Source organism: Pagrus major, chromosome 10 (genome assembly GCF_040436345.1).
Source record: "Pagrus major chromosome 10, Pma_NU_1.0".
NCBI lineage: Eukaryota > Metazoa > Chordata > Actinopteri > Spariformes > Sparidae > Pagrus > Pagrus major.
This window is the reverse complement of record NC_133224.1, coordinates 963,198-976,860: the sequence shown is the minus strand read 5'-3', so window position 1 is coordinate 976,860 and position 13,663 is coordinate 963,198. Positions and strand designations below refer to the sequence as shown.

The window sequence follows — 13,663 nt, the reverse complement described above, 5'->3', positions numbered from 1 at the left end:
GTTTATCTATTTTTTATACTTGTTTATATTTTATATTTGTCAAACTAAGAGCTGATATCCATGCTTCTTTGTTTTTGAAACGATGACAATAAAGATCATTCTATACAAAAATACAGAAAATGGAAATAATCAAGTAAAGGAAAGTGTAGTAGAAATAGTAGTCATAGTACTACAGTAGTACTGCAGTAGTTGTAGTAGTAGGTGTAGTAGTAGTAGTAGTAGTTGTAATAGAATATTCCTGATGAGGTCTTAAAGATGAATAAAAAAGCTTTTATTTTGTTCTCTGATCACCTGACCTGGGGCTACTTCCTGTGTGCTGCTGGCTCCTCTTCCTCTTCCTCTTACCCTGCAAGGAAAGGAAGGAGAAAGTGAGGCCGTCTGAAACACACAGTACAGAATACACACAGTACACAGTACACATGTACAGTACACATGTACATACGTAGTTATCCCTGGCGGACCATCCAGGGTAGAGCTGCATGTGAAGCAGCCTCTCCTTCTGGGCCAGCTCGTAGTACTTGGACTGCTCAGAGTGAGACAGAGCGTGCCACTGCAACAGAGACAGGTCACAGATGAAGAGTCCGGATGTGTCAGCAGAACATCTGATCCATCTCATCGAGTCATTGAGTCCAAAACACAGAATTCATCAATAAGACTGAGCCTCAATGTCCGACCTACAGCCTACAACAGCCAGCGAGTGATCGTGTCGACCTCTGACCCACCCTCTCTTCTGCCTCCTCTCTCCTGAGCCACTCACACGCCAGCCTCCAGCTGATTGATGCATCATGTAGCCAATGAGGTTTCAGATCCAGTTTAAATGTGAACTTGGGCCATGTCAGACTGTAGGATGTGGACACGTGTTGGCTGTTGTAGGCTCTAGGACGGGCACAGACGCTCATGTCTGCTCAAATGAGCTGTCAATCAAACGGCGGCCATTTCAGGATCTCCGGTGTGGAGGGAGAACGGGTCAAACAGGAGTCTTCTTACAGATAAAAGCACGAAAAGGCATTTTTATACAGATTGAACACAAATCTGTAGCTGTCATGCCACGTGACATCACTGTGACATCACTGTGACATCACTGTGACATCACTGTGACACAGCTCGCTCCCTCACCCTTCGTCCCAGGATGCGGTTAATGGCAGCGCTCTCCCTCTCCCGTCCCTCCTGCAGCACTTTGTGTCTCGTCTCCTTCATGTAGAGCATGAAGGCGTTCAGAGGCTTCTTCACCGGCTGCCTGCCGCCGCCGCCGCCGCTGCCGCCGCTGCTGCTGCCGCTGAGGGCGAGAGACATACAGGGACACAGAGAGAGAGAGAGACTGCTGCACGAGTACTGCACCAGCAGGAGGCAGAGTACTTCAACAGCAGAAGTGTCCCTGCAGCAGGAGCTACTACTACTACTACTGCTGCTGTTACTACTACTACTGCCACTACTACTACTACTACTACTGCTACTACTGCTACTACTGCTACTGCTACTGCTACTACTACTACTACTACTACTGCTACTACTACTACTACTACTACTGCTACTACTGCTGCTGCTACTACTACTACTACTGCTACTGCTACTACTACTACTACTACTACTACTACTGCTACTACTGCCACTACTACTACTGCCACTACTACTACTGCTACTACTGCCACTACTACTACTGCTACTACTACTACTAAGATTTACCTGAGACGGTCACAAACTCACCTAGTGTCAACGTTGCCATGGTAACATGGGTGTGTCTCAGAGTGGGCGTGGCCCTGTCCCGCAGCGGGCGCCCTGATTGGCTGGCTGTAGGGCGGGGACAGAGGGAAGTGTGTGTCGCTGTAGAGTAGCAGAGGGACCAGAGGGTGGACGGACGACTGCAGAGAGAGCAGAGACGCATGACTTTAAGGTTTAAACAGGAACACGATGATTTGACTTTACATTGAAAATGTAAAGAAGCTGAGGATTTCAGATATTTACTGTTAGTTTTTACAGTAGTAGGATTGTAGTTCACATTTCATCCACTAGGAGGCAGCAGAGGTCACAGTTCAGGACCAATGAATGAAGCATGTGAGGATGTTTCTGCTCTGTTGACTTCCTCCATCAGCTTCATATCTTCACCTCTATTATTGATGATCAGTAATACATTGCTTGTACTTTTATACCTGAGTACATGTAATATCAGATACTTTAAGACTTATACTCGAGTACTCTTCACATGTTTGACTAAGTATGACTTAAGGGTACTTTTTACAACACTGTCAGTTGTAGTGGTAGTTATTGTAATAAAAGTAGTATCAGCACATAAAAAGTATCAGATTGTAACAGGAAGAGACAACAGCATCTGTTTCCTCGCAGGGTCGGCTGAAAACACACACACACACACACACACACACACACACACACACACACACAGCTGGGGGTATGGACCCCACACACTCTGGGTCCAGTTAACACTGATTGTGTCAGAAAGGGAACATACTGGCTGCAGGGGAGAGTCCAGAGACACACACACACTCACAGCAGCAGCCTGAGTGTGTGACGCGCCGTGTCGCCCCCTGCTGGTCAGAGTCAGGTGCTGCTGTGGAGGCGGACACCAGTCGAACACCTGAGGTTTACCTGAAACATGACGTAAACAAAGACTGATCGTCTGAAGCGCAGGATGTTTACATGTTGTCATGTCTCACTGAGTTTCTCACCACAGGTGGAAGCTTCAGGGCGCTGACTCATCACCTCCTGAAACAAGATCAATCACTCATCAGTCCACAAGGAACTGCATCGTCAATCAGTGACTGGAAAAATAGAGTTAGAAGTCATATTGTAACATTAATACAAAATAAGTCTTTTACACTAAATTCAGCTTAAAGTGCTTTTAAATTAAAAAACAGCAGAGTAAAAGTCAAATGAATTATTATAACATAAAGTACAATATTGATGTATTAATAATAACGTGTATAAGATTAAACGCAGCTGTTGTTGGAACAACAGTTTAAATATAAAGTCAAATCAAGATTCTAAATCCATCAAAGCTGGATTATTTATTAATTAATATGAAAAGTGCATTCTGTTGAAAATAAAGAATATATATATAAAACACTTCTCTTGATTTATTAAGATGAAATTAATAAGATAAAATCAGTGATGATGATCAAACATTCATACACACAAAGTAATAATAATAATAATAATAATAATAGATCTTTACCTCTCTGCTGTTCATCGGCTCCATCTGTTCACTCGAGTCAATAAAAACTGGATTTAGTGATTTTATACTCAAAATGTTATTGTTATATTAAATGATATCATGAAGTTAAAGAAGAGACGAGTGAAGACGCAGCTGACTGTCAGATCAGACTCAGACTGTGATGTTTATAACACCCCCACCACACACACACACACACACACGCACACACACACACACACACACACGTTTTACTGAACACTACAAACATACGTAACGTCCTGCATTCAGAGTCCTACTGAAGTAAAAGTACTGTAGTATTGTCGGCTTCATGCAGTAAAATGTCTCAGATCTTACAGGAGCACGATGTTGCTGAGTTTTAAACACTTTGAATCTGATTTTACTGAATTTTAACAGAAACAGTTTTTCTGAGAACAGTGATGAAAAGTAACTAAGTACAAATACTTGATTGCAATGTTGTTGCTCTTTAGTTAAGTCACTTAAAGCAAACATTAGTTGCTTTGCACATTCAGGTTAATAGAACAAAAAATCATCAACAAATGAAGTCATTTATTTTTATTCATTTAAAGGAGCAGTGTGTAGTTTTATAGAAGAAATTCAACCTCAGAATTCAAATATTTACAATATTAATGAGGTAATAATACAAACGTTTGTCCATCAGTGAATGAACAAGCTGCTCTCAGAGGAAGATAAAGTCCCAGATTAAACACAAAGTTACATGAAGGATAAACTAAATAACACAGAATTGATTTCAGTTAAATTGCTCCGATCTGTCACGAAGTCACCACACATGGAAGCCACAAAATGCCTAATTACTCATATTACTAATATTTTATCTCAAACCAGTATTTTGTATTTATTTTGATATATTTGATAAGCAACTATTTTTATGCAACGATCTAAAAGTTCAAAAAGCCAAAAATCCAAATTCAGATATTTTACTTTTAAATTGCAAAACGTGGAGAATAAACCAAAAGTCACGGCTTAATATTCTCCCCGCTGTGATTCAAATATTTCTGACAGCTGTGCTCGCACATCCACAGGGACATGAACCCTCTGACATGAAACCTGAGGGGGGGAAAGGGAAATAAAGGGACGAGCAGACGAGGTCAAAGGTCAGAGTGCTTAAAGGACAGGAAGACCGGGGAAACAGAAGTGGAAGTCGTATCCAGTGTCAGAGACTGTTGCTGTTAAATGTTTCATCAGTGATCGTTAATATTAACTTAAACAACAGAATTCACAATCATGTATTAACAATAAATATGAGACGCTGTGATGTGGAAAGAAAAAATATGTAAATAAAATGAAACAAACTTTCATTGAAGTTCTGATTTTCCCACAAACCCATTGTATTATTTATAGACACTGACTGGTGGTAAATGTAACTTTCATGATCGACTTTAACATGTGAGAGGCTGAAACGTGTCCGTGCACAGTGACGTCCCTGCAGCCGTATGACGGCTCTGATGGAGCTCAGGCTTCCGGACTCTGAACACGGATCATTAACTCTCATTAGATCTGGATCGTTGGGAGATTTAAATAATCAACGTGATGCCTTCAAATCTTTTCTGGTGTTTATGTTTATATTCCTCTTCCTGTTTATTCTTTTCTTCTGTTTCTGTGGCTGTGATTTATTATTTCTTGATGTGAAATAAGATGAGATTCTATTTTATTGATATTATTTTTGTAATGATGTGATTTATTAATCACCCTGCGGGACGTGTGAATGGGTCAACAGAACCCGTGTGGACCCGCTGATGTTGGTGGAAAAGCGGAACCTTCAGTTTGGACGCTTTCCAGTCGGACATCATTAGAGCGCGGACTCGGGATCCGCAGGGAGAAGCATGAAGTTTCTGGCTCGAGACTTTCTCTCTGGAGAAAATGGCGACAGTTGACGTGATGTTCGTGTCCTCGGTGGACTGCGCGGACTTCAAACTGTCCAAAGCCGAGATCCTGAGAGGGGTCGTGGCGGAGAAACTCACCACGGCCGCGCAGGAGATCTTCGCGGTGGTGCAGAGAACCGTGGCCGGGTACGAGGAGGAGGCGTCGGGTCTGAGGCAGGAGATCGACCGGCAGAGGAGGCAGCTGGAGGAGCTGCAGCCGCGGGTCGCTCTCTGCAGGATCGGTGCGCACCAGACTCCAGTCAAAAATCTGGCGATTTAACGTCGTGAGCATCTAAAGCAGCTGGCTGCTCTTTGCTGAGTTTTAAACACTTTTACTCTGATTTTATCACTTTTAAACTTCACTGTAACGGGGACAGTAATTCTGAGCCTCGGGTCAGTGGTGAAAAGTAACTAAGTACAATAGTTGAGTTCAGTTGTGTGGTACTTTACTTGAGTTACTTTGAGCTAACTTTAGTTGCTTTGCACAGTCAGGTTAATATCATCAACACATGAAGTGATGTTCATTTGTATTCATTTAACTTTCATCAAAGTAAATGTTCAGTTTTTAGCGTTAAACATGATTCTGGTGTGATTGTCTCGTTTTAATTGAACCTCTCGTCTTGTTTCTGTTTCTTGGTTCTGATCCAGATGATAAGTTTCTTGTCTGTGAGCCGGCAGCTGGAGGAGGAACTGAAGAGGAGGAGCAGCACAAATCTGAGCCCAGTACGACTTCATTTTCTGCTACTTGATGCTTCTACATTTGTTTCTCCAAACTTGTTTAAAACTTTATTAAACATCTTCCAATAACAACATGATTACACAAAAACTGCTGACTGTGAACGATTCAAACCTTCATCTCTGATCCAGAGGAACCTGTGTGTGAGGAAGAGGAGGCTGGAGGACAGGAACTCCCCAAGGACGAAGAGCAACCAACACGTATGACCAATAATTTTACTCAAGAACTTCTGATGGTGATTTTTGCTGTGAAGTCGTTGTTGTTGTTGCAAAATCGAGATTTCATCTTTTTGTTTTTGTTTCGTTCAGATGTGGAGGACTCAGAAAGACAGGACGTCTCAGGCCACGCTGAGGAAGAGGAGGGTGGAGATGAAGAGGAGGAGTCTGCTGAGGAACCAGCACAGAGCACCAGTCTCCATCAGGACGACCCGAAGAACCTGGATTATCAGACACCAAAAACAAGGTTCAAAATGATACGATATCACCACTTAATGAGTTTTGGGTCACACAGAACGACACTGATGTTTCTCCTCGGTTGGATTTCTTTCTTGCAGAGGTCGGTCTGTGAAGATGAAGTGCAGTGGCAGTGATCCTCTAAACCTCCGAGTCGGTCTGCTGAAAGACTCCCACTCCAAAGTGTTTAAAAGAAGCGGTAAGAGTCCAACAGAACCCTGAAACCTCCTGAATTTGTGCTGTTTCCTTTAGTGTTTCGATGAACTTGTGTTTGTGTGTTAGTGCTGATGTGTCCGGTGAAGGACCTGACGTGTCCTCAACACCTGCAGGAGTCCGACTTCCTGGATCTGCTGAGGTCCACCTTCCCTCAGCTGACCGGAGGGTTTGACTTTTTCACAGTCGACTCTAACAGGAAACTGATGCCGCTGAGACTACAGACACTGACACCAGAGGAGATCCAACAGTCCATCAAATCCAAAGGGAAAGGAAGATCAGCGCTGTATATCCAAGTTAAGGTACGTCTAATTATTTTAATATTATCCTCGACCGCATACCTCCGCCGAGGCCCAACAGGCCCCTTTAATCCAATCAAGCCTGATCCAGTATCAAACCCTGACAGTCCTGTATCACTCTAAATCTGAAACCTCACATAACTGCTTAACCATAATTTGAACTCACCAGTTGTCACTCAAAGATACCAGCCACCTGAATATCTGAGGTTTTCTTTTCATCAGCGTGCATTAGTCCCTGAGAAATCAACAAATCTTGCAACGTTGAAGTGGGAAAAAGTTCTGCCCCTTTTTCAAGATCCACACCGAAGGTTAATCTAGTCTGTTCTGGGCCGAGTTCCATCCTCCATCCAAGTATGGTGGAAGTCTGTTCTGTAGTTTTTGTGTAATTCTACTGACAAACCACCAACAAAACAACCAACCAACAAACAAAACAACCAACCAACCAACAAAACAACCAACCAACAAACAAAACAACCAACCAACAAAACAAACAACCAACCAACAAAACAACCAACCAACAAACAAAACAACCAACCAACCAACAAAACAACCAACAAAACAACCAACCAACCAACCAACAAAACAACCAACCAACAAACAAAACAACCAACAAAACAACCAACAAAACAACCAACCAACAAACAAAACAACCAACCAACCAACAAAACAACCAACCAACAAAACAACCAACCAACAAACAAAACAAACAACCAACCAACCAACCAACAAAACAACCAACCAACAAACAAAACAACCAACAAAACAACCAACCAACCAACCAACAAAACAACCAACCAACAAACAAAACAACCAACCAACCAACAAAACAACCAACCAACAAATAAAGCAACCAACCAACAAAACAAACAACCAACCAACCAACAAAACAAACAACCAACCAACCAACAAAACAAACAACCAACCAACCAACAAAACAAACAACCAACCAACCAACAAAACAAACAACCAACAAAACAACTAACAGACAAACTAAGCAACTGACCAACAGACTCCCTCTGTGCTGTTGTTACTCGCTATGTTATGGCTCATGTACAGTAAAGTATTCTTGCTGGTTGAATAAAGTGAATAAACCAGCTGTCAAACTGTGAATAATGCTTGACTTTTTCTTGCAAACACAGCTAGGTTGTTAGTTCTGTTAAAGTTCTGGTTGGAGTGGACTTTTTTGAGCTATGAACAGACAAAGGTGGAGGAGTAGCAATTTAACTGTTGTCATTTCTTCCAGAGAGCGAAGACGTCCCCGACCAGCACAGAACAACTTCCTCCTCCAGAGACAACAGATGAAAACACCAACGACACAAGAAGAGATGATAACGGGCCTCATGCAAGGTGAGACAAGACCAGACAAAGAGGACGGTATCTTCAGGAGTTGGATGTTAGTAAGCTCCCTTAGCTCAGTGTTTGAGTTACAAGTATCTTCAGTAAACATGAAGGTACATTTAAATAATGAAACTGCCTGTTTTCTACCTTCAGTTCCGACGACGGTCCTGTTGAAAAAGTGGAGAGCAGCAAAACGAATCATCTGTCCAGCATCTCAAGATGGCAACAACAAGTGGAAGCAGAGGAAGACGGGCAACAACGTGGACTATCACGTGACTCTAGTGCCCCGTCTTCTGCCCACACTGCAGCTGAGAGCAAAGGAGAAATTGGAGATGATGATGAGGAGGTGGAGGAAGATGACGGAGATGATGAGTGGAAGCCAGACAAGAATGACAAGGAGCTGAGTAAGAACCAATCTGAACCGAAATCCTCCAAGACAACGAGGAAGCGGCGAGTCAAACATCCAGGAGTCCAAACAAAGAGACGGAAACAGAAGGAGGCGTCTTCGGAGGCGTCGGCTGAAAACAGTGACGCTGCTCTGTCCTGTAAAATCTGCCAGGCTCTGCACGGGTCAAAGAACATGTTGATCAAACACGCCTGGAGTCACGTGGACGATCCGGAGAGGCTTTGTGGAGCGTGTGGAGATCGTTCAGAGTCTGCAGACGAGCTGAGAAGTCATCTTCAAACTCACCGGAAAACACACAGCTGTAACATCTGTGGAAAGTCTTTCCTCACTGCTGCTAGTCGGCGTAGCCATGCTACGCTACACACAGGAGAACGGCCGCACAAATGTGAAATATGCTATAAAACATACACATGCGTGTCTGGTTTGAGAAATCACCTGTGGCAACATGTGGACGACAAACCGCACAAATGTGACGTCTGTGATCAGTCTTTTGCTTTCAAGCAGCAGCTGAGGATCCACAGCAGCACCCACACCGGAGAGAAGCTCTACTGCTGCGACGTTTGCGGCAAATCCGTCGCTGACTTCCGAGCTCTGTCCCGACATAAGTTGATGCACGTGGGGTTAAAATATTACTGCTGTCAGGTTTGTGGGAAGCGTTTTATAACTTCTGCAAAACTGAAAGCGCACGAGAAGATTCACTCAGAACGAGACAAAGAGTTCCTCTGTGACGTTTGCTGCAAAACGTTCTACACAAGAGGTGAGTTGAGGGTTCACCTGAGAACGCACACCAAGGAGAAGATCACCTGCACCGAGTGCGGCAAGGGGTTGTCATCTAAAGGAGCTCTGAACAGACACTTGATCGTCCACGCAGGAGCGAGGCCGTACCAGTGCTCAGAGTGCGGACTGCGCTTCAACGGGATGAGCACTCTCACAGAGCACATGAAAATCCACACGGGCGTCAAATCGTACATCTGCGGAGTTTGTGGGAAAACCTGCGCTCGCAAGACGTACCTGACGGTGCACATGAGGACGCACAACGGGGAGAGACCGTACCAGTGCACCGTCTGCCAGAGAGCCTTCACTCAGAGCCACTGTCTGAAAACACACATGAAGAGCCACCAGGAGGAGGAGGCGGCAGCGGACGGACTCAAGTCCAGTTAAAGTGTCAGACTTTTCTTATTCTTCTTTTAGATTTTGATGCTCTGGAAGTTTTGGAGACAAATGTTCTGAGATCACTGTTTTAGAGGCAGAATGTGTTCACGATGCTGCTGACTGTGGTCACAAACACTGTGAGGGGGGATCAGCAGCGTTGGCTCGAGGCGGTGTCGGTCCGTCCAGCGCTGAATGAGCTGGGCCGCATTCCTCCACATTCTGCTCCCTGCTCATTGGAAACAACTGAACCAGAAAACGTTCTGTGGACTCAGGCCTGAGACTTGAACTACGGTACCGCACAGACTGCAGTGGAATGTTTGAGGCCTCATAGTTGTGAAACTGTCGGAATTTTATTCATATATCTGGACAACCGTTGATCTGTTCTACTTCACACTTTACCGGTTTGTTGCTGAGGACCTAAAGAAGTGCAGTGTTGAGTTTGGTCCAGTTTGGACTCTGGATCCAGTGTCCAGGATGTGAGGCTCTTTGCTCTTGCAGCTGCGACTTCACTGGGCAAAGTTCACCAATGTTGAACTCACAAAGCTAAAGCGCACATTTTTTATTTCGCTTCACATAGAGGAGTCAAACATTCACACCTGTTGATCTTGTGTCTGTGTGACCACATCTGTAAGCTCACACGTGATCCCGCTAATGTGATGTCACGGGTAAGCAGACATAAACAATATGGAGATTAGCATGGTGCAACGACTTGCTGTGGCAACACGTTGCAGTGAGAAAGAAAAGAAAAGCAGAAGTTGAAACGAGTCTGGATTCTCCAGTGAGAACCGGAGGAGAGATTTTAAGTTTCTGTCAACAGTAGCATGCTAGCTAACGTTAGCCTCAATGGGTTACAGTGTGTACTGTTGCTTGGCAGCACCGTCAGCTGCTCCCAGACGCCTCGGAAAGTAACTATGTGAGCAGTTCAGGAGGCTTCAGACTGGATCTGTAAAGCCTCCACATCACCAGATCACCTGAGCCGGACTCCATGTTTCAACGAGATCATTCCAGATGATTGTTTTGTGAGCAAGAAACGTGATTATGACCCGATCAGGACCCGACACTGACCGGCACAAAGGTCCTGTTGTAATCATGGAGTTTCTCTCAGATGAAGCAGGTTTCTGAGCAGCTGAACGTCCGACAGCTCATGAAACTTTGCTCACGTGTCACACGTGGTGGAAATGATGTGTTTTATGGGTTTTGAACCTCAGCGAGGCAACTTTCACCTACATGTGTGAACTTTGGAAGTGGAGATCTACAAAATGTGTCATGGTGCCAACAGCAAGAAATAAGTGCTCATCTTTGTGCTTTACAGATGTTGTACTGTAAAAACTAACTGTGTATCTTTCACTTCGTTGACTGTTTATTAAATTCTGAGCTTTTCTGAGCAAAGTTCTGCCTTAAATAACTGGACTTGAGCCTGGAAATCTGTTCTGGTGGTTTTCGACTGTGTGGTGGTTTTGTTTTACGTTTGCAGTCCACGACACGATGTGGTCAATGGTTAATAACTGATAAATGAATAAAGCTGCAACAGAAACAAAACACTGAAACCTCTTTGAAGCAAATATTAGATTATTTCAACTTTTTCTGTTATTCTGTGATATTTTATCAGTTTGAGGCTCTAACAGGTCGTCGAATGTAAACATTTAGCACTTTATATTAAAGTACATAATGTTACTGTGTAGTTTCTGGTTATTTTGACTTCTGAGATTCCTGTCAGACAATCAGTTAATCACTGATGTTCTCGTAAACAACCACCAGAGGGCGACATGACTCCAGCAGGATTATTACCTCTGCCAGCGTTTAGTTTTCAGTTCTGCACTACAGTACAGTTTGTTTTATTAAAAACAACTCTTACATACAAATAATCTGAAAAGTGCTGAATATACTGATATATCACATTTATAGAAGGTACATGTAAATATATGCATCATTAGTTTTATCTGTACTGTTGATACTTTTGTTTGTTTCATATCAGGTACTTCAACCTTTTAATGAAGCACTATTCATACAGGTGACTTTAACTTTTACCAGAGTAATATTTCACCTCCATATCTTTACTTTTACTGCAGTAAGACTTGTGTGTACTTCTACCAACACTGACTGTGGAGATAAAAAGTGTCGACTCAACACAAACTGGACCAACAGCTCTGAAAACTATGAGGAAACTGAAGCTGCTCCTGTTTCCTCAGAAGTGATCTGTGGCGGTCTGGACTTCATTCCAGAGCTGCTTTAACAAACTCTGAAGCTCAACTCTGAACTGACAACGGCCGACGGGTCAACAACAGTCTGTCGCCCCGAGAGTCACCAGACTCCCTTAACAAATGTCTCAATTTAGTGAGTTGTTGAGTTGTGAGACTCTTCAGATATGAACACATGGTGCAGTAAACTACACACACACACACACACACAAACAGAAACACACACACACGCACACACAGACATGTTGGACCTGTTTGTTCACATTCAGCAGCCGCTTCACTGGAAACAGCTCAAAGTGAAAGTGCAGTTCAGTGCTGGTGTCAGTGGACGGTCAGCAGGAGGACAGTGATGACTGGCTGTGAACTGATGTCCTCCATGTGTTTCTGAAGTGGAGCTCATTAAAGAGGACTTTGTGCTTGTTGTAGTTGTGACAGGAAGATGAAGATGTTTGTGGTGTTTGTGATCCTCGTGCACGGTAAGATAACCTTCCTTAGTTTTCAGCACTGTACTACAGTACAGTTTTGAGGTATTTGTACTTTACTTGAGTATTTCCATGTTCTGCAGATATCTACTTTTTACTCCACTACATTTATTGAAAACACTGTTTTAGTTACTAGTTACTTTACAGATTACATGCTGCATCAGAGCTGAATCAGCACTATTTTACATTTATTTGATCAACAATCAGATTAAAAACAACTCTGATATACAAATAATCTGAAAAGTGCTGAATATACTTTACTTTATTTACTTGAGACTTGAAGGTCACGCTTCACTTCAGGTCTGTAAATGTTAATTAAGTGTGTTTTAGTGACAAAACAATGTTTAGTCATTTCTCACTGTATGTGTTGATATTTCATTATCAACACATACAGGTGTTGTATCTTAATTGTGCCTTTGTTTCTTTTAAAAATTAAAACCCAATAAAGTTTGAGTCATGAAAAGTGAAGCTGCTACTGTGCATGTAACCAGCAGTGGGCAACGTATGCACCGTTATTAATAATAATGATTTTAATTCAGCTGGTGCAACCTTCAAATGTTAGCAGCCCCTAAACTTCATCCTAAATAATAAAATATGATCAAACTAGACTACGCCTGAACTTAACAGACGTAATAATGATGCTTTGCTGACAGCAGCGTCACATGTGGATGTAGATGTTGGCCTTCATTCACACAGAGTCTGAGTTGAGCTTTAGCAGCACAGTTTACAGGCTGCACACACTGCAGAGGACCACATTCACTCATGACATGAAATAAGGCTGCTGTCATTGACCCTCTCTGTCTGTGACCTCACAGTTTCCCAGCATGCCTCAGCTGTGGAGCTGTATGAGGGGGACCCGTTTGTCCTGCTGCCCTGTAAGTCTCAGACTTTTGAACTGAACGAGCCCTCAGTGGTGTGGAGCCGCTACGATCTGGATCCTTCAACCGTCCACCAGCGTCAGCAGGAAGGTGACCAACTTAAAGACCAAAACCAGCTTTACAGCGGCCGAACATCCATGAAGACTGACGCTCTGGAAACTGGAGACCTCAGCCTCAATCTGACACAACTCCACCTCTCTGACAGCGGCTCCTACACCTGCACCGTCAGAGGGTTCAGCTGGGGGATAAAGAGAGAACTGAGAGTGACGGATGTACAGCTGCAGGTCAAAGGTCAGCAACTAACCCTAAAACCTACTGTAGATACAGGTCAGAGGTCAGAGGTCATGTTCTTTATGTTTCTGGTTCCCACAGAACGATTCCCATCCTGGGCCACAGCTCTCCTGGTTCTCCTGGTTGTTGGACTTCTTGTTGGAGCTCTTTT

At 43.4% G+C, this 13,663-nt stretch overlaps 1 protein-coding gene across 1 annotated transcript; it reads left to right on the top strand.

The window, feature by feature from the left end:
• The first annotated feature begins 5,026 nt into the window (after positions 1–5,026).
• Positions 5,027–11,337, top strand: LOC141003485 (uncharacterized). The gene is made up of 8 exons (XM_073474836.1): positions 5,027–5,309; positions 5,716–5,790; positions 5,935–6,003; positions 6,112–6,265; positions 6,357–6,454; positions 6,538–6,770; positions 8,011–8,114; positions 8,259–11,337. Exons 1-8 carry the CDS (start codon positions 5,066–5,068, stop codon positions 9,670–9,672), a joined length of 2,391 nt encoding a protein of 796 aa, XP_073330937.1. The 5' UTR covers positions 5,027–5,065; the 3' UTR covers positions 9,673–11,337.
• The last annotated feature ends 2,326 nt before the right edge of the window (positions 11,338–13,663 follow it).

Excerpts from the sequence above, each read along its gene's own strand:
- LOC141003485 (XM_073474836.1), top strand. The coding sequence starts at position 5,066 with ATGGCGACAGTTGACGTGATGTTCGTGTCCTCGGTGGACTGCGCGGAC. Across the intron at positions 6,455-6,537 it reads CAAAGTGTTTAAAAGAAGCG|TGCTGATGTGTCCGGTGAAG; the intron begins GTAAGAGTCCAA and ends TTTGTGTGTTAG. Across the intron at positions 8,115-8,258 it reads GATAACGGGCCTCATGCAAG|TTCCGACGACGGTCCTGTTG; the intron begins GTGAGACAAGAC and ends TTCTACCTTCAG.